This window comes from Phaseolus vulgaris, chromosome 11 (assembly GCF_000499845.2).
Source record: "Phaseolus vulgaris cultivar G19833 chromosome 11, P. vulgaris v2.0, whole genome shotgun sequence".
NCBI lineage: Eukaryota > Viridiplantae > Streptophyta > Magnoliopsida > Fabales > Fabaceae > Phaseolus > Phaseolus vulgaris.
Window position 1 is genome coordinate 10,826,553 of NC_023749.2, and position 19,364 is coordinate 10,845,916.

A 19,364-nucleotide genomic window follows, 5' to 3' on the forward strand; every position below is an offset into this window, starting at 1 on the left:
ATGTGTAGAGTGGTGACCTTAGATTTGACAAAGCAAATAGAAAATAAGGAAGAAAGACATTTATTGTTAGGTTGTGAAATTGGTGGTAAGTGCAGAAAATAAAAACATAATTTGGAGGTGAGTGTAACTAGTACACGAAAATATGATTGTCGTTTTAAATTAGGAGGTAAACATGTTGACTAAAACATTAGTTGGTCACCCCTATATGTTGACAGATTAAAAGCGTATGAATATTTCATGGTTGTTGACATGAATAAAAGTCTAGTTATTGATCTCTTTTGTGTGTTTTCCTGACTCTCCTTAAATAGACATGCTCCATGCAACTCCATTCACATTGCATGCTGGAGGCACCATTTTTAGTGGAAAAGATAATGGAGAAAATGATGGAGAAGATCTTTGAGAAGATCCAACTCCTACTTAAGTGGAGGAAATCTCTCATAATTTGGTGGAGAAAATATCTCCAAATTGCATAAAATTCTTTCAAATATTTGCTCCTATTTCAACTTTGACTTTTGCATATTTGACTCATTTTGCAATGGTAGACAATTCCTTTAGACTATTTACTTTAAAAACACAAAATTAACAAAAATAATAGTTAAAGCCCAAATAAACTCAATTATATGAATCTTAATTCAAACAATGAATTTATTTATTATTATATTCAAATAATTTATATTTAATAAGTGTGAATAAATTATATTCATCAACTATCGTCAGACTTTGTATCAATACTCGTCATTGGATATTTGGTCCATGCTACTTAATCTAAATATTCAAGATGAAGCAGTCATGGACCAATGCTACAACTTTCTCTATAAAAAATCACAGTGATGCAAATATTTGGTATGCTAAAAGAGCTAAGGATGGAAAATTTGTTTAACATCATGACTCAACGTCAATAAATTGTGTTTAATTGTATTTTATGATGTTATCACATACTTTCAATTGAAGACAGACATTGTACTTTTAATATTATTATTACTCAATTGTTTTTCATTTCAAATTTTTGTGAGGTTATTTTGTATTATACTATTATTTTGTCATTGTTTCACAATATTTACATCATAGGTTTGAACTTCCTTATCTGTGGCATCTTCATCCACGAAGAGGCAAAAAACGCCTAAGGGTAAGGGTAAAGGCAGACAAAATGATGATGAAGTTCCTATGATCCCACAACAAAGGAGAGAGAGCATTTTAGATTATTCCCGATATTTCCAAACGAAACATCATATGGTTGCATTTGAGAAAAAGTTTCACTACAGAGAAGTCATACCGCTAAAAGTGATAGATTTTCCATTTTTTGCCACATTTAGATTTCAGTTTCAGGAACATTTGAATTTCCAAGGATTGCAACAATTTCTTAGTATCAAACTACTATATCAAGAGGACATGGTCAGAGTTTTTTATTCAAATCTTCATTTAACGACACATGGTTACCTTTTTACTCAGATCGGCACACAAAAGATTATAGTTAGACATAGGGATATGATGAACGTGACGAATCTCAAATATCATGGTTTGCTGTTAAACCCTAGTACCATCCCTAAAGACATACATTTGGTTGTCAACAGACCCTATTAACCATGACAAGAAAATAGGTGCACGATCAAAACGTTAGAACATTAAAAAAAATCACTTTTTAGCAACCACCAAATTCGATCGCTACAAACACTACAATTGGTTGCTAAGCATATTCACAACTGAAACAGTCACCAAATAGATGGAAGCGAAAACCCTAGTCGCAAAGCATTTAGCGACCGAATTATAAATTGGTCACAATTTTTGCGATTGAAATTGCGGCCGCTATTCGGTTGTTGAAAGTTTGGCCACCAAAATTTAGGGACCAAATTAGCGACCAATTTTTGATGGAAAATCGATGGCTACATCGATCGCCAAAGTAAAAGGTGGTAGCGACCACCATTTTCGATCGCTAATGGGTTGGAATAATTAATTAAAAAAATTGTGGTGGTTAATTTAGTAATTAAATTGAATACCTATAACGACGAAATTGATTTTGGTGGCTAAATATTATTTTTTAATTACAGTGATTGATTCTATTTCGGTCGCTAAACAACGACTTTGTAGATTTAGACACCAAATTAGTTTTAGTGACTATTTTTATATGTATTATTAATACCTATTTAAAATGGTAGTTTGACCTGTTTATAAAGAAATTCAAACCTGCTTATAAATAATCAAAATTCAATCAAGCTAAATAGGAATGAACTCCATTACATAATTTAAGAAAGAGTTGTATACAAATTCAAACTAAATCATATTACACAACGAAAATTAGTGTAAACAAGTTAAAATAGTCAAATCTATTATATAATTCAACATACAACTAATCTTTTTTCGCACTATCATCTCTAATGTGGTCTCTTTTATGATGTCCACTAGTAGTAGGATCTGAAGGGCCTAACATGAGATTATTTATTTGAATGTATAGAACCTTCAGGTTTTTCTCACACGAGACAAATGTAACCTAGGAATTTGAATGAGTATTTCGAAGAACACAATAATTAACTAAACACATCACCAACTTAGAAATCGAGATAAAATCACAATGCCCTAGATTGTAGAGCTCGAACAACTTAATAATTCTCCACTGATGAACAACTTGAACGGTTCAGGCTCTAAGATTAAAGTGCTAACAAGGTTTATGCTTATTAATTAATATGAAATATTACTATTGATATTCATATTAATATTATTTTTATCTTTTTTTTAAAATTTTGTTAATGTTTTTTAATTTTTATATTTTATTTTAATATATGCATAATTAAATAAAAATGTAAATGTTGGCTAATTTGGTGACAGAAAATCGATGGCTAAAAAATAAACATATTTAATGGCTAATTCAGTAGCAGAAATAAGCAATTACATTTAGCGATCGAACAGAAATCTGTCAGTAACAAAAATAAACATATTTGGTCGCTCATTTGGTGATATAAGTAAGCAATTACATTTAGTGACTGAATAAAAATCGATAGCTAAAAATTAAACATATTCAGTTGCTAATTCGATCGCGGATATTTTTTTTCCAATTTATTCAATACAACCACCACTTTAGCGATCAACGGTTTTTGTTACTTTCATGTCCAGTCCTAATTCGGTCGCACAACTAAGTAGCATCATTAACGTTTCATTCGGTCGCTATTACGATCACAAATTTGACATTGAGAGTGTTTAGTGGCAACTTTGGTTCCAAATTGCAATCACTCGTTTTTGGTTGCTAAATTTGGTGACTAAATTTCTTTTTTTTTAGTGGAAACGTACGTAGTTTAACTATGAATGACATACTCCTTCATTACACATGAGTGCACATGTGTGCCTCGGGGGAGCAATTTCTCGCAACTAGTTCACGAAGATGTTTTCATGTTATGGTGTCTGAAAAGTAATGTAATTATTAATTGGCCTCATTATATCATACAACACGTGATACAATTTCACGACAATGATATGTCTTCCGTATGGCTATTTAATAACACACCTCATGTTGTAGTATGAAATGAACTTGATGGGAGAGTCATCAATCACGTTAGGGTGGAATAACTTCTTGGAGAAAAAACCATGAAGAAAATGAATATCTTTAAGGTTAATGGTGTGTGGCAACTTGGTAGGCCTGACAACGAACATGAACAAGAAGACAAAGACATTTTATTGCCACAAGAACATGTTGTAGGTGGTCATCCTCAACCTGAAATCCTCCATGATTCGGCGATGTTAACACAAATTTGGGGGAATTCAAAATATACAGAGAAAGTATGTCAAGCATGGGGTTAGATATCAACACTATCAACAGACACTTGAGCCAAATCAAAGATAGACTTCATCAACTTGAAGGCAATGAAGAACATTGATTGTATTATTTTATTATTATTATTATTATTTATCTTGAACTTATTTTGATTTTCAGTTAAATTTAATGTGTTATTGGACATTATTATGTTTGCAATTTTTAAAAAAAATTCCCATGACATTAACATGTCTCTCCATTTGGTGGGAAGTGACTATGTTAGGAATTTCACAACAAACAATGTAAATAAAATTTCATTGATTTATGTTATAACGGTTGATCAAGGATGATCTTGAAGCTTTGATGTCTCCAAATCCATGGTGATTTATGGAAGGCTGAAGTTGTTGCTTGTGTGTGTGGGATCTGGGTAGATTTATATGTAATCCACTCTTTGTTTGAATCTAAAACTGTTTGGAATCAAAACCTTTTTGAAAAAGATTGTTTTATAAAGAAGTGGAAAAACAACCAGTTGTTTTATCGTTTCAATCGGTTGTAGTGGTTTTTGAAAAGGGTTTGAAGCTGTTTGACTTGGTTAACTTTGCTCTCAAACCAATTCAATCAGTTGTTTCGAAAATTCAACCGATTTATTTTTGAAAATCCATAACAAAATTTCTGTTAAGTTTGCAAATCAACTTTTAATGTTTTCTAACTGAATAGGCTCATGTTTTAAATGTTTTTAACAAACCTTTGGAGTATTTAAAAGGTTGTTATACGCTCCTATAGATTTTGGAACAATTTTTAGACATTTTGAAAGTGTGAAAACAAATTTGAGTTTTCAAGTTTTGCATTCAAGCTTTTTGATTTTCTCAAGGAAGTGGAATATGATTGTTGTAATATTTTGATTTGATCTTCATCAGGTGTAATCCTTTCTTAATCTTTTGTATTTCTGAATATTATTGTGTAAGTGCAGAATCAGAGGATGTTCTGATTTCTGTGGTGTTGTGTGTCAAAGGAAGTGTGTGGCTTGAGGTGTTCAAGGTCACTTCTTTGATGGTGTGTTTGTAATATGAAAAATTATCCATGATAATAAAAGGCACAAAAAACAGAAACAAACAATTAAGGAAACTTGTTAGCAGAATAAAGCAAAATGTAGCTTGTTGGAAAAGGCCAAAAGAATGTACTCAAACCACTCCAAGAAAAGTGTTCTTTCCTTAACCAAGCCTCTCTTTTGAATTGGATGAGCTTCAAATGAAAAATGTCAAAGCAAACCACACTCACTTAAGAACAAGTCACCACAAAACTTAGAGGAAACAAGAAGACAATCAAGAAAAGATATAAGCAAGAAAAGCTAAACCAAAAACAGAATGCAATATATGACAAAACTGGAAAAGAATATGAATTAAAAGACAAGCAAGAAAAATAAGGTACACAATGAAAGGATAGCAGACAAAGGAGTCCTAAAGAATAGTACTAGAATAGATGAAGAAAACAAAAACAATGGTACTGGAATTTTTTTTGTTAAAACTGTGCGTGACTTAAAATATTTAACTGTAACTATAGAAAGCGAACTGGAATGTGAAATTTTAACCATTGGAAATTCAAGATGTTATCTAAAAATTGGTACTGGAATCACGCAAAAACAGCAAGGCAATGAATTATGATAAATTTTGTAAAATCACTGCTAGATTACCGTATTTTTTTTGGCAGAATTACACACTATTCATATTTCATTTATCATTTTTTTTGTATATTGAATTTTGATGTACTTATTTTTTTCACTCTTTTGTAACACTTCAAACTACTTAAATCCAGAATTTCAGAATTTTCCAGTAAGCACAAAAATTTTGATAAACCAAACAGTCAGCACGTTTTTATGAAAACAGAGGAACCTATACTGGAATGAAAAAACAGAATTAAAGAAACTACAAAGACACAATAGAAAGGATGTATAAGAACTTGTATAGATCTAATACACAAGCATGAACTCAAAACTAAAAGAAAATGCACCAAAGGATAAAAAAAAACCAAAATATGTACTAAAAAAAACAATCAACCAAAGATAGCAAGAAAAGTACTACAAGGAATTGATGACATTATAGGAAAAAACATGACTAGACAAAACAAGTAGGGATTCAAAAATTAAAATGACATAAGCACAATGAATTAACAACAATTAAAACAGCAAGAAATACTCAAAAAACACAAAAAGCAGAATCACTAACCACAAAAACAGAATCAAAGTGTCCAGCAACTCAAAAAAAAATTGTGCACACAACCATAGCTCTAGATACCACATGATATGAGCTGGATAGACACTTAACAAGAAACAACACTTTAAGTAGGCTTAAGGTCATCTCAATGGAGGATAATGCCATCCAAGAGAGAAGCCAAACTCATTGAACAATGAGTGTCATGTCCTTATCACAAACACTTGGAGGAATTGAAAGGAAAGCAAGAACAAATCAAGAACACAAATAGAAACACAAATGCTACATGTAATATATCAAACTGGACAGAATTGAATATAGAACAAGTTGCACCGATTGAAAACACCAAATGAATAAGATGAACCGAACAGAATCTTAAGACAGCACATAGAACACAAAATAATCGGTGAAAAAGATGAAGAACACTTGAAGAACTCTAGATTACGAATGAAAACAACAAGGAGATGAAAGAAATGGACCTTAGATGGTTGAAGAACCGGCTGGAATGGATTAGGAAATGATCACGCCACTTGGTGATGGAGTCCCAAGATGAGTGAAGGAAGCCGCCACTTGAAGCTCTCCAAAAGCTCACAAGATGAGACTATGCTAAGGAGATCAAAATCTCACAAAAGGCTCTCTCAAAATGAGTAGAGTTTCTCTATATGAATTATCCAAATCTGCATTTACAAGAGCCCAACCTCTCTATTTATAATAGAAGAGGGCTGAAATGAAACACAAATGAAACTCAAAGTTCCCTCCAAATTCAAATGCAAATTGGTGCCACCTAGTCATGAAGTAAGTGCGACTCCTTTCCTATTTTCAGCACCTCCTAAAATGCGTCTACACCCCCTAACTATTCACACTCTTTATTTAATATTCATACCTCCTACAACTATACAAAAGTAATTCAAATGATGCTCTTTTATTTAATGTTTGTCCTTGCCCCTCATGGTTTGGACTTGGGCTTTCTTGGGCCTCATCTTTTGCAAAGACTAATAAGAAGAACTTTAAATGCTTTGGCCCTTGTCCATTTCTTCTATTGATAACATCTTTTTGATTCTCATCACTTAGTAGATACCCAGTGGTTTTTGGGGGACTGGATGTAGCTTTTGGGATAGGAGTGAACCAATATAAGCTGCTTGTGTGATTTTCTCTTGCCTTGAACTCATTTAAATTATGATTTTAAGTTGTTTTTAATACTGCTGATAAAAACAAACGGTTGAATCGCAAAAACAACCGATTGATTTTCTATTAATCAACTTAAACAGTTTTGTTTGATTGCTTTCTGGATTTCTGTATCTACGATTCTGCATTGAAGTTCATTATACCTTTAAAGTTTGAGAAAATCTTTCATAAACAATTCACCCCCCTCTTGTTTAAGGCCATATATTCTAACAATTGGCATCAAGAGCTTGGTTCTTGAAAAATATTCAAGTTTGATCCTAAAAATCTTTTTTCTATGGCTGAAAAATTACCTTTCGGGGAGGGTGCTTCTAGAAACAGACCACCCCTGTTTTGTGGTTTGAATTATCAATTCTGGAAGGTACGAATGAAAATCTTTGTTGAATCTCTTGATAGAGGAATATGGGATGCAATTGAAAATGACATTTTTATTCCCAAGCTTGAAAAAGACGGTGTTTTTATTGAAAAACCTTTGTACCAATGGACTGATGCAGAAAATAAAAGAAGAAAGTTTGATTGTATTGCAAAAAATATTATCATCTCTGCCTTAAATTCTGATGAGTTTTTCAGGGTCTCGCAATGTGGATCTGCTAAAGAGACGTGAGATACTCTTGAAGTAACTCATGAGGGAACCAACGATGTTAAAAGGGCGAAGAAACATACTCTAATCCAAGAGTATGAAAAGTTCAAAATGCTTAAAGGAGAATCGATTGCGGATGTGCAAAAACGGTTCACTCACATTGTCAATCACCTCACGAGTCTTGGAAAGGTCTTTGACAAAGAAGAGTTGAATATCAAGATTCTCAAATGTCTTGATAGGTCTTGACAACCTAAAGTCACGGCTATCTCAGAATCAAAGGACTTGGCATCTTTGACTACAGCCTCCTTGTTTGGAAAGCTTAGGGAGCATGAGTTGGAGATGAATAGACTCAATATTCAAGAGAGTGAAGATAAGCATGAAAGAAACATTGCTTTAAAAGCTGCCAAGCACAAGAATAATCAAGTTTTAAGTGATGAGAGTGAGAGAGAAACTCTTAGTTTGTTGTCCAAAAAGTTCAGCAAATTCTTGAAAAAGAACCGCAACAAAGACTCCAACCAAGAGAGGTATGGCAACAAAAAATCTAGTGATTTTAATGCTAACAAATATACTTGTTATGGTTGTGGAGAACAGGGGCACATAAAGGCAGAATGTCCAAATAAAGAGAACATGAAGTGTGTGTAAAGTGACCTCAGTGGAGGACACCAAGGTCAAGTTTTGTAATCTTAGTGTCAATGTAGTTAGTGACAGATACACTAATTGGTGACCTAGATAGGAATAAATGGTGACATGCTACCAAGTTTATACACACTGAAGTAATTTTAGAAAATTTGAGTTTTATGTTGTTCTTGGGTGGGGTGGTGCATGAGGTGTGTTTAAAGTGACCTTAGTGGAAGACATTGAGGAAAAGTTATCTAATATTAGTATCAATATAGTTACACAGTAAGTGGTGACTTGTGTAGGAATAAGTAGTGACTTGCTATCAACTTTCTACACACTGAACAAATTCTCGACATTTTGAGCTTGTTGTTGTTGTTCAGTGGGGTGGTACATGAGGACACTAAGATGAATTTCTCTAATGTCATTGTTATCGGTGTACAATTTGGACAATTTTATTAGTTAGTGAATTTGTGTTACCAATGTTACATTGTTCAAAATGTTTAAAGTAATCAATTTCATTTTTCATGTGATAAATAAATTTCACACGTGATAAACAAATTCAGTTCACCTTATTTATCATCCTCCATGACCATTGTGAAAAAACTTAGGTCACGACATCCTAAACCATTTTTGTGAATGACCAACACAATAACCTCAACCATACTTTAGTCTAATTGGCTAGTACTTCAATAAATGAAATCATTCATACCGATCACAATCTACATTTACATTTAAGCATACAAAAAATCATTTTGAATAAAATTATAACAATATTGTCAAGAAAGTCCAATTCAAAAATATGCTTTATGATAAATATTTATTTTATTTAACAACATATTTAACTTGGCTAAATTAAGATGGTAAGAATATAAAAATATATAGATAACACTTACTAAGTTGGAAGAATATTATTGTAATTATTACTAATAGTAATAATTTTAACATTATTATTAATAATAATATTAAAAATAGTATTAATATTAATATTAATAATAATAATAATAATATTTTTATTATAATTATTGCTAATTTTAATATTATTATTATAATTACTACTACTATTATAATTATAATTATTATTATTTTTATTATTAATTTTAATAATAATAATTAATAAGAAATTAAAACAAAGCACAAACTAAACTTAATATAGAAGAAAATCAAATCTGTAAAAAATAAAATTTATAATTATTGAGAAAAGCTAAAAAAATTAAAAAAAGACAAATATTTTTAAAATAAAACCTGCAAAGCAAAGAATTAGAAAAACTTTAAAAAAAAGGTGAAGTTTTAAAATATTAATATTTTTTGGTTGTATACGGGCGCACTTATTATGTGGTTGTGGAAATATCAAGACCCTATTAACTAATACAAAAATTCCGTGTAATATTATATTTATATAAATTTATTAATAATATGATTTCTAATATATAATATTACACAAATTTATTAATAATATGATTTCTAATATTTATATTTATGATAATTTTTAATCATGTCACTCAAAGAAACATTTATAAAAAATAAAATTTATAATATTTTGATTGAATAAATATTTAAAATTAAGAGTATTTAAAAAGTCTCACGTCTCTAAATGTTGGGTTTTATTAAAAAATTACCTAGAAATCTTCCATTCTACAACCTACTTTCTCAAGCACTAATGAAAATAAATAAATAATAAACGTGTTTGCAGGAAAATTGGCAGAAAATTTCTATAAAAATTTTTGGCAAAACAATTGATAACAATTTCTTGAAAATTATTATTTATAGAAAAAATTATGAAGGTTTTTTTTTTTAAGTAATTGCACAAGATATATGTTTTTCTAGTAGTGATCATTTTACCTATTGTTGACCTTTGATGTATTAAGTTATTTCTCTTGATGAGTCTTGTAATTTTGTGGAGGTTTTAATTAATTAAATTCTTATAATGAATCGGTGTCACTAAAATGTAAACTATCGTTAAAAAGCTAGTATGGGTGCAGCACTGTATTATTCAACAGAAGAATAATATCATTGCATGGCATGATGGTGCCATCGAGATAAAGGCACAAGTAAAGACTCAAGTGCCGCACAAGAAAACAAAAAATGACACACTTCCCACAATGTCATGTTTGTCTTGCATGGCAAAACAAATAAGCAAGAATAAGAAAACGTCATCACTTCTCAATTCCTTCACGGGTAATGCATTCTTCCATTCATCTTTTCAATCTCTTTTTCTCTCTTTATATCAAATTTTCCCAAACAAAATAAAACATTGTGTAACAGATAAAAAAAACATGTCTGCAACATTGGATTCCGAAGCCACCGTAGTAGAAGAATGTCGTGGTGTTCTTCACGTTTATAGCGACGGTTCCATAGTACGCTCTTCGCGCTCGAGTTTCAGCGTCCCTGTAAACGACGACGGCACCGTTTTGTGGAAAGATGTCGTTTTTAACTCTGCCCATGATCTTCAGCTTCGGCTCTACAAGCCAGCCGGCTCAGCCGGCTCCAAGCTTCCGATTTTTTTCTACTTTCACGGTGGCGGATTTTGCATCGGCTCACGCACTTGGCCTAATTGTCAAAACTATTGTTTTCAGCTTGCTTCCCAGCTTCGAGTTATAGTGGTAGCTCCAGATTATCGGCTGGCTCCTGAGAACCGGCTCCCTGATGCAATTGAGGACGGCTTCACGGCTGTTAAGTGGCTTCAGGCTCAAGCCGTGAGTAATGAGCCGGACCCATGGTTGAGCCACGTGGCTGATTTTAGTCGGGTTTTCATCTCCGGTGACTCGGCTGGAGGGAACATAGCTCACCATTTGGCAGCTGGGCTCGGGTTCGGCTCGCCAAAGCTGGCTCCGGTTCGGGTCAGAGGTTATGTTCTATTGGCCCCTTTCTTTGGTGGAACTGTCCGAACCAAGTCAGAAGCTGAAGGACCAAAAGATGCTTTTCTCAATTTAGAACTTATTGATAGGTAGGTAAATTTGATTATTTATATCTGCATAATGTGTTTTGTTTTGTTATGTGGTGTTAATGATTGAACAGGTTTTGGAGGCTTTCTATTCCAATTGGGAAAACTACTGATGACCCTATTGTGAATCCATTTGGGCCAAAGAGTGAGAGTCTTGAAGGCATAAATCTAGACCCAATTCTAGTGGTGGCTGGAGGAAGTGATTTGCTTAAAGATAGGGCAGAGGATTATGCAAGGAGGCTTAAGGAGTGGGGTAAAGATATAGAGTATTTGGAATTTGAAGGACAACAACATGGTTTCTTCACTATTGATCCCAACTCAGAACCCTCAAACAAGTTGATGTTCATCATCAAACATTTCATAGAGAAGCATTTGGGGACTGTTTGAAGACCTTCGTACTCTACTGCAACATTCTAGTTTATTGTGGTTACCTTTTTATTTTCATTTTAACTCCAACTGGGTTGACAAAGATAAAATTCTAAGGATCAACCATGCATTGCCCAAAAGTTGTGCTAAATTGCTATTGTAATAAAACTTTCTCCTTCTAAGTTAATGTGTATGTTTCTGCCAGTGGTAAACATTTGCTCAAGCTGTCATCTTACAAACAGAAGCAGATTAAAAGTAAAGTAAACTTGTTTAAATTGAATGAAAAACATATTGACAACACATAATCTTTCTCTTTCTATTCTCATATTTCAGAGTCTAAATTTTTAAAAGAAGGTAAACCGTAAATGATAATTATATGTTATGACAGTAAGTAAATTTAGTCACGTTATTTATTAATCATAGAGACAATCTTTTATACGTTTAGAGATCAAGTCTACATTGTCTCTCACATAAAGCATAATTAACTGTTCAATAAGCATATTATTAGTAAACTTAAGTATTTTTAACTAGTTATAACATTAGCCGTTTTTAGAAAAATAATTAATTATAGCTCACAAAGCATTGTTGGAATATTCTATTTGTGTGTTGTAACACTTCGAAAATACATCTAACTATTTAAATACATATTCTACATATTTCTATACAAACTTAAAGTTTTTCAAAATATTTCTATTACAAGATTATGACTTATAGAAATACAAATATTTATATATTCATAGCTCAAAATAAAACTCTGAAACCTTTAAGGTTCTTCTGCACCTGTATGGTCATGGTCATCTGCTCGTGTACATAGTACCGTCATCGCAGTTCAAATACAACACGAAAAAACAAGGGTAAGCTAATGAAAAAAAATTCATATCTTATCTAATTTTTGCAAAAAGAACCAATCAAACAAATAATTTATAAACATTTCTTTAAATGTTGTCATATAAAATTTCAGTATCAATTTCATCATTCATATAGACCACACATGGATCTATTTTCAATCACAATCATTGGATTTCATTTCAATCTCACTTCATCTTCCGGAAGACTCATTAAGTATGTCCCTACTAGAGACTAACACCTGATCCAAAGATTACCAGCGAATCCAATAGAAAGGATCAGGATAAGTTCAAACATCCAATACTGAGTGTCTACAGTGGGACCCAGTGTGTATGAACTCCCTCTCAGCTTCTCACCACCTGATATCTTAGTCTACATGACTTAGATTATCAGTGAAGTTAGAGGATTTCCGTTAAACATAGGTTTTTCATACTTAATGTACCATCAAATAACAACTCATACATTATCCCAAATGTATGACATCAATTTCATACAATTTACATCATTCGTATATAATACATATCATTCAATCACATAACATTTAAAAATTCATATCATTCCAAAACTTTTCCCAACATCAAAAATAATATTTAACTCTCAACCTATCAAAATATAATATTTATAAAGTTTAAATAATATATAAACAACACACAATATATAAACAAATAACATCCTTGCAAGAGAAATTGAATATTGGGACCACGTTCCTCCATATGCAGATCTTCTAGCCTAGGGTACTATTGAGAGTTAAAGTTAGTTTCCCTTACCTCAATTGCTTCCTTTCCAAGCAACTTCTAGAATTTTATTCCTCACGGTCTGGATAAGCTTCAAGATTTACGGGCCTAATGCAAGTTATCCAAATAGAACAAAAATTCAGTATATAGTAGAATAAGTTGAGAGGATTAAACTTCTCAACTAACCACACCAAAATTGATGACTAAATCCTAAGGAAAAATAGAGAACAAAGGAACTTTAGAGCAAAAATGAACTTACTCTGTTTAAAAATCTGATCAGGTAGAAATGTTCCTTAACTCGCCAGCTACAACTTGTCTGATCAGATTATAAAATAAATGAATATTTATAGAGAGAAAATTAGAAGAGAGAAAGAGAAGAGAATATGAAAAAAGAGAGAGAAAGAAAGAGACAAGTGGTGGAGGGGGTAGTAGGTTCTCTGCTTTTTTTTTTTTTAACGCTGTAACATTTGTCATCTAAAATTAATTACCCTCATAAAGTAATTCTTATTACGACTCATATTATCATTATAAAAAAAAACCTTTGATTGACATAACATTGCCATCTCTTGCTATTCCATATAATAAGGAGAAAAAAATAATTTACATTAACTAAAAGAGTTAGTAGCATTTAATTCTGCTAGTTTTATTTTAAAAAAAGAAATTTATTTAGATTATAATTCTGTAAGACTTGATATAAAAAATAAAATAGTTATTAAAATATAAGCTCAATTAAATAAATTAGTTAGAAATGATTTCAATATCAGTGTACCACTTTAATGAGTGAAATGTGATAACCATCTAGAAAATGGAAAAAAAAGTAGACAGCCGCACAAAACAACCTATAGAAGCCATCCACGTTTACATTCCCTGTCTTGCATACCTAACACGTCCTTTTGTGAAGCAAGCACAACACAATTTCTTCACCACTCTCGCCATAGTCACTCATTTTCTCTGTATTATCGCAAAACAAAACATTGTAAGCAAAAATAAAACATGTCTACAACGTCGGATTCAAAAGCCACCGTGGTGGAAGAGTGTCGTGGCGTTCTTCACGTTTACACCGACGGTTCCATAGTACGCTCTTCGCGGCCAAGTTTTAACGTCCCTGTAAACGACGACGGCATCGTTTTGTGGAAAGACGTAGTTTTTGACCCTACCCATAATCTTCAGCTTCGGCTCTACAAGCCAGCGCACTCAGCCGGTTCCAAGCTTCCCGTCTTTTACTTCTTCCACGGCGGCGGCTTCTGCATAGGCTCCCGCACTTGGCCTAACTGGCAAAACTACTGTTTCCAGCTTACTTCCCAGCTTCCAGCTGTAGTCGTCGCGCCGGAATATCGGCTCGCTCCCGAGAACCGCCTCCCCGCTGCCATTGAGGACGGGTTCACGGCGGTTAAGTGGCTTCAGGCTCAAGCTGTGAGTAATGAGCCGGACCCATGGTTAAGCCACGTGGCTGATTTCAGCCGCTTGTTCATTTCGGGTGACTCGGCTGGAGGGAACATGGCTCACCATTTGGCGGCTGGGCTTGGATTGGCGTCACCCGAGCTTGCGCCGGTTCGGGTCAGGGGTTATCTTCTATTGGGACCTTTCTTTTGTGGTACTATGCGAACCAAATCAGAAGCTGAAGGACCAAAAGATGCTTTTCTGAATTTGGAACTTATAGATAGGTTGGTATAATAAATTTGATACGGTGTTTTTGTGTTTTGTTAATTTGTTGATGGTGAAAGGTGTAAGTGTTTGTTCCCTGTTGAACAGGTATTGGAGGCTTTGTTTACCTGTTGGGGAAACTACTGATCACCCTCTTGTGAATCCATTTGGAGCACATAGCAAGAGCCTTGAAGGAACTAAACTAGACCCAATTCTAGTGGTGGCTGCTGGAAGTGATTTGCTTAAAGACAGAACGGAGGATTATGCAAAGAGGCTTAAGGAGTGGGGTAAAGATGTAGAGTATGTAGAGTTTGAAGGACAGCAACATGGATTCTTCACTAATGATCCCAACTCAGAAGCATCAACCAAATTGATGCAGGTCGTCAAGCAGTTCGTGGAGAAGCATATGGGCCAAGATTGAAGAAGAGCTTCAAACACTATTACAAACTTTGGGTTTATTATTGTAACTTTTACTCTTGCATTTCAACATTCTAGGTTTTTGCTACCAGTGATTACAGAGCAATTGATAACATTCTAAGGATCAAGGTGTGCATTACCAAAGTTATATATGTTAAAACTGCAACTATAATAAAACTTTTCCCCTTCAAAATATATGCTGCAAATTCTCTTAGCCTGCTTCAAAGCCAACATTCTAAACATCTTACATTATTCATAATCATCACGTCAAAATTATGCAGAAATTTCAAAACCTGTTTAATGTGCTAAGCGCATTTTCTGTTTTTTATAGTTTTCGTTTTCTATGCTCTCTCTCTGTATATATATACAACACATGGCTATTGGGTCTCTTTTGTAAGATATAATTTTCCTTTTTAACAAAACCTTTTCTCTTCATTTTCTTTTTCTGTTTTTCCTATGTTTCTTGTTCTTTTCTTCTATTAAGTAATCAATTCTTTGATTGAATGAAGAAATTCTACATGAGTTGCTACCAAGCCAAACACATCTAGAATTATTTAGTTTTCTTAAAGATGGTATTAGAACTCTTCTTTTCAAGTGTTTTCCGCCTTGCCCCTTTGTAGTGTTTTTTTTTTCTTTTGCCCCTTCTTGTTTCTTTTCTTTGAAGAAATTTCACATTCTTTTTCTCTACTATCTTTATCTTCATTATAGTGAAAACCTTATCATTTTTTTTCTCATGTTATTGACTCTAAATATTATCACTATTGCAATAGATATATTGTTGCCTTGAGTGTCAAAAATAAAATTTTTATCGATGAAACGGTCGTAAAACTAGATGAAAAAGATCTCTCCTAACAAGCATAGAGAATACACAATAACATGGTGGTCTTTTGGCTAGTGCATGTAGTGTCTCCTCCTATACGACAAAGCATCTTGTAGAAGGACAAAGCTGAAGAAGTTTGGAATGATCTTAAAAGCAGATTTTTTCAGGGAGATCTCTTGAGGATTTCTGAATTGCAGATGGAGACTTCTTCCTTGAAATATGGAGATCTTATTATGACTAAATTTTTTCATGAAGCTAAGTTAATCTCTAAACTACACTATTGAATTTTTCTAAAAATATATATAAATTCGGTCATGAACCCACTCCCATTGACAAAATAACATTATCATATCTGCAACAAACATCAAATTATAATAAGATGGATTTATCCAGCCTAATCCAGTTTTTCTTTGGGGTAAGAAGTGTGCTAGGATAAGATTAATAACAAGATAGAATTACCATGTTATATTGACAACACATGTCATATTACAATAAGATATCAAAGTTCTATAATAGTATATCTTGCCCAACAGATGGATCTTAAATGGACTGAATAAAAAGGAGTTCTTGATTATTCTATGTTCTTCAACCCTATTTTTTGTGAAGCTTATCTCCATGTTCTTTTTGTGGTAATTTTTTTTTACTGCAACTATCTCTTTCATATCAATACCTAACTAGATTTGGTTATGTTTATGAACAATAAGCTTTAATGCTTGCTAGTTCACGTTGTTAACTCCATTTTTTTCAAATTCCATATACCTAGGTTTCACATGGTTTCTTAGCCCATTTATTAATGCTAGTTTTTGTATTATTTTGTTATTGTTGTCGACCTTTGATGGCTAATATGTATTTGTTTATAGGAGAAATGTATGCTCCTAAAGATATACTAGTTAACTTTCCAGTGATAATATATCGATGTTTTCGACCTAATATGCGAACTTTAGGTTAGATATTTCTGTATTTATATAAATTTAGTGTTGATTGTAGAGCATTCCTACAATTTTCTTAAATACTAAAAAAAAAAATCTAAAGGAAAAATTCATAAGAGATGAAAGATTATGCTTGTAAGATAACCTCCTAAAATCTTTCCAACCGCTTCAGGTCACATCCTAATAACACTCAAGATTGGTTTAGGAAGATTTAGAGTGTTAGATATGTTGAACCAAGTGATGTTCAAGCTTTGAAGAATCCAAATCCTTTGAAGGATGTTGAAGCCTCTGCTGTGCTTGATGTTGTTGTGCTGGTTTAAGCCTTGTTTTAGGGTAGTTTATATGTTGTAATCCACCCTGTGATTAAATCTAAAGCATTAGCATTCTCAATCTTTGTGAAAACAAAATGATTTCAAACTAAGTAAAAACAACCGATTGTTTTGTCGAAACAACCAATTGTTTGTACTTAGGTATTTTGAGAAAAAGTTTGAAAACTGTTTTGAATGGTTAAACTGTTAAGTACTAAAACAACCGATTGATTTGAGGAAACAACCGATTGTTTGTTTTGGGACCATAACAGAAAAACTGTTTTCTTTGACTGAGCTTTAAATGATTTAACTGCTTACGCTCCAGTCATTAAATGTTTTGACCAATCTTTTAATGCAATTTAAGAGTTTGTTAAGATTTGATAACAAACTACATCTTTGAATATATTCAGAAAAAACAGATTTAAGAATTAAGAATCTTTGACAAAGTTTTTCTAAGAGAGTTTTTCAAAGTGCCGAGATTGCTAAGAGTTTGTGATTGATCAAAGTGCTGGAATAGGATTCTGCTTGTATTGATTTCAGACTATCTTTTGTAACAAGTGTAATCCTTGTACTCTGTTGAACAATTTTGTTTCTGTGTTTACTGAGATTGGTTGTGTGTTCTTGAGGTGTTCAAGATCAGCAATCTTAGTGTTGGCCAAGGAGAGTGTGTTTCTTGAGGTGTTCAAGGTCATTCTCTTGGTTGTTGTGTAAGTGATCAAGTGGTGATTGCTTAGTGGATATCCTCAGGGTTTCTGAGAAGACTGGATGTAGCTCTGGTTTGGAGTGAACCAGTATAAACAACTGTGTACAATCTCTCTATCTCTAACTCTTTAAATTCAGTTTATTTGTTGTTTGCTGGTATAAACAACTGATTGTTTCTACGAAACAACCGATTGTTTTTCTGGTTCTATAGCTTTTGCTTGCTGTTTTGGCTAACTGAATTACTGAATCAATTGGTTCCTGAGATAAATTCATTCTAGTTTTGAAAAGTTTGCGAAAACCCTCTTTAAACAATTCACCATCCCCTCTAGTTTAAAGCCATCTTTTCTAACAAGATATAGTCTCAAAAATGAATCCTCAAGTCTACACCAACCCATTATATGGTTAGGTCATACCTTAAATCATTCTGTCATGGGACGAAGGGTTAGGACGGTATACATCTCGCTAGCCTTGAGATGAATAAGGTGTGAAAAAGATGAAATGGCCTTTTGAAAGATTCCTAAACACAAGAGTTGTGTGTGTTTTGTTAATCATTTCACTTTCCACGTGTCTTATTATTACTAGTTTGTCCTTTAAACAGTTACAACCTCTAAACAATTTTGGTTTATTTCAAACGAAAACCGCTTATTTTCTCTTGCCCTTTGCTTCCTCCTCCTTAGGTAAGCCTAGCGTACTTACTTCTTCTGAATTGTTTCATTTGCTAATTTGAACTATTGATTGTTCATCATTATGAGCTCTCTGCATTCCTTATTCCTTATTCTTAGCATCTACATTATAATGGAGTCTTTGAGTTTGGTTTTCACCTTGCGTTTCATTGGTTGGGTTTTTAGGTTTTGTACTTTCATCGCGTTTCTAAGTTTAGCATTATTGTGTGTCTGATTTTAGTGTCTCTTTAAACAAAACATTTATTTATTACCTCCAATGGCAACTTATGATTCTTCTTACCCTTAGACCAAGATGGATTGTTGAGAGAAACTTCATGTTACACAAACTTGAAAATATAAAAACCTTTCGCAACCACCAAGCCATTAGTAAAACCATGGAGAAAGACGTAATTCTCCAAGCTTGTGAGATAGATGAACCGATCTAGAAGAAAGAATTTGATGACTGTGAGGATAAATTTTATTTCTTTTATAATAGTATATTCATAAATCTCGGTCTTAGGCTGCCCCTAGACTTGTTTGAGAATGGAGTATTAACAATAATGATTGTCGCTCATGCCTAGTTTCACATGAATAATTGGGCTTTCCCTTGGGCCTTTCACATCTTGTGTACCCACTTCAGCACAATGTTGAACTCTAATATTATTATTA

At 33.0% G+C, this 19,364-nt stretch overlaps 2 protein-coding genes across 2 annotated transcripts; both read left to right on the forward strand.

The window, feature by feature from the left end:
• The first annotated feature begins 10,481 nt into the window (after positions 1 to 10,481).
• Positions 10,482 to 11,845, forward strand: LOC137828530 (carboxylesterase 15-like). Its single transcript, XM_068635151.1, has 2 exons — positions 10,482 to 11,270; positions 11,342 to 11,845. The coding sequence occupies exons 1-2, from the start codon at positions 10,600 to 10,602 to the stop codon at positions 11,652 to 11,654; spliced, it is 984 nt and encodes a 327-aa protein (XP_068491252.1). The 5' UTR covers positions 10,482 to 10,599; the 3' UTR covers positions 11,655 to 11,845.
• A 2,252-nt stretch (positions 11,846 to 14,097) lies between these two features.
• Positions 14,098 to 15,469, forward strand: LOC137829095 (carboxylesterase 15-like). Its single transcript, XM_068635891.1, has 2 exons — positions 14,098 to 14,877; positions 14,966 to 15,469. Exons 1-2 carry the CDS (start codon positions 14,207 to 14,209, stop codon positions 15,276 to 15,278), a joined length of 984 nt encoding a protein of 327 aa, XP_068491992.1. The 5' UTR covers positions 14,098 to 14,206; the 3' UTR covers positions 15,279 to 15,469.
• The last annotated feature ends 3,895 nt before the right edge of the window (positions 15,470 to 19,364 follow it).

What these genes read in the sequence shown, in the direction of transcription:
- LOC137828530 (XM_068635151.1), top strand. Translation starts at nt 10,600, where the DNA reads ATGTCTGCAACATTGGATTCCGAAGCCACCGTAGTAGAAGAATGTCGT. An exon ending in AATTTAGAACTTATTGATAG is followed by an intron (nt 11,271 to 11,341) that starts GTAGGTAAATTT and finishes ATGATTGAACAG; the next exon opens with GTTTTGGAGGCTTTCTATTC.
- LOC137829095 (XM_068635891.1), top strand. Translation starts at nt 14,207, where the DNA reads ATGTCTACAACGTCGGATTCAAAAGCCACCGTGGTGGAAGAGTGTCGT. An exon ending in AATTTGGAACTTATAGATAG is followed by an intron (nt 14,878 to 14,965) that starts GTTGGTATAATA and finishes CCTGTTGAACAG; the next exon opens with GTATTGGAGGCTTTGTTTAC.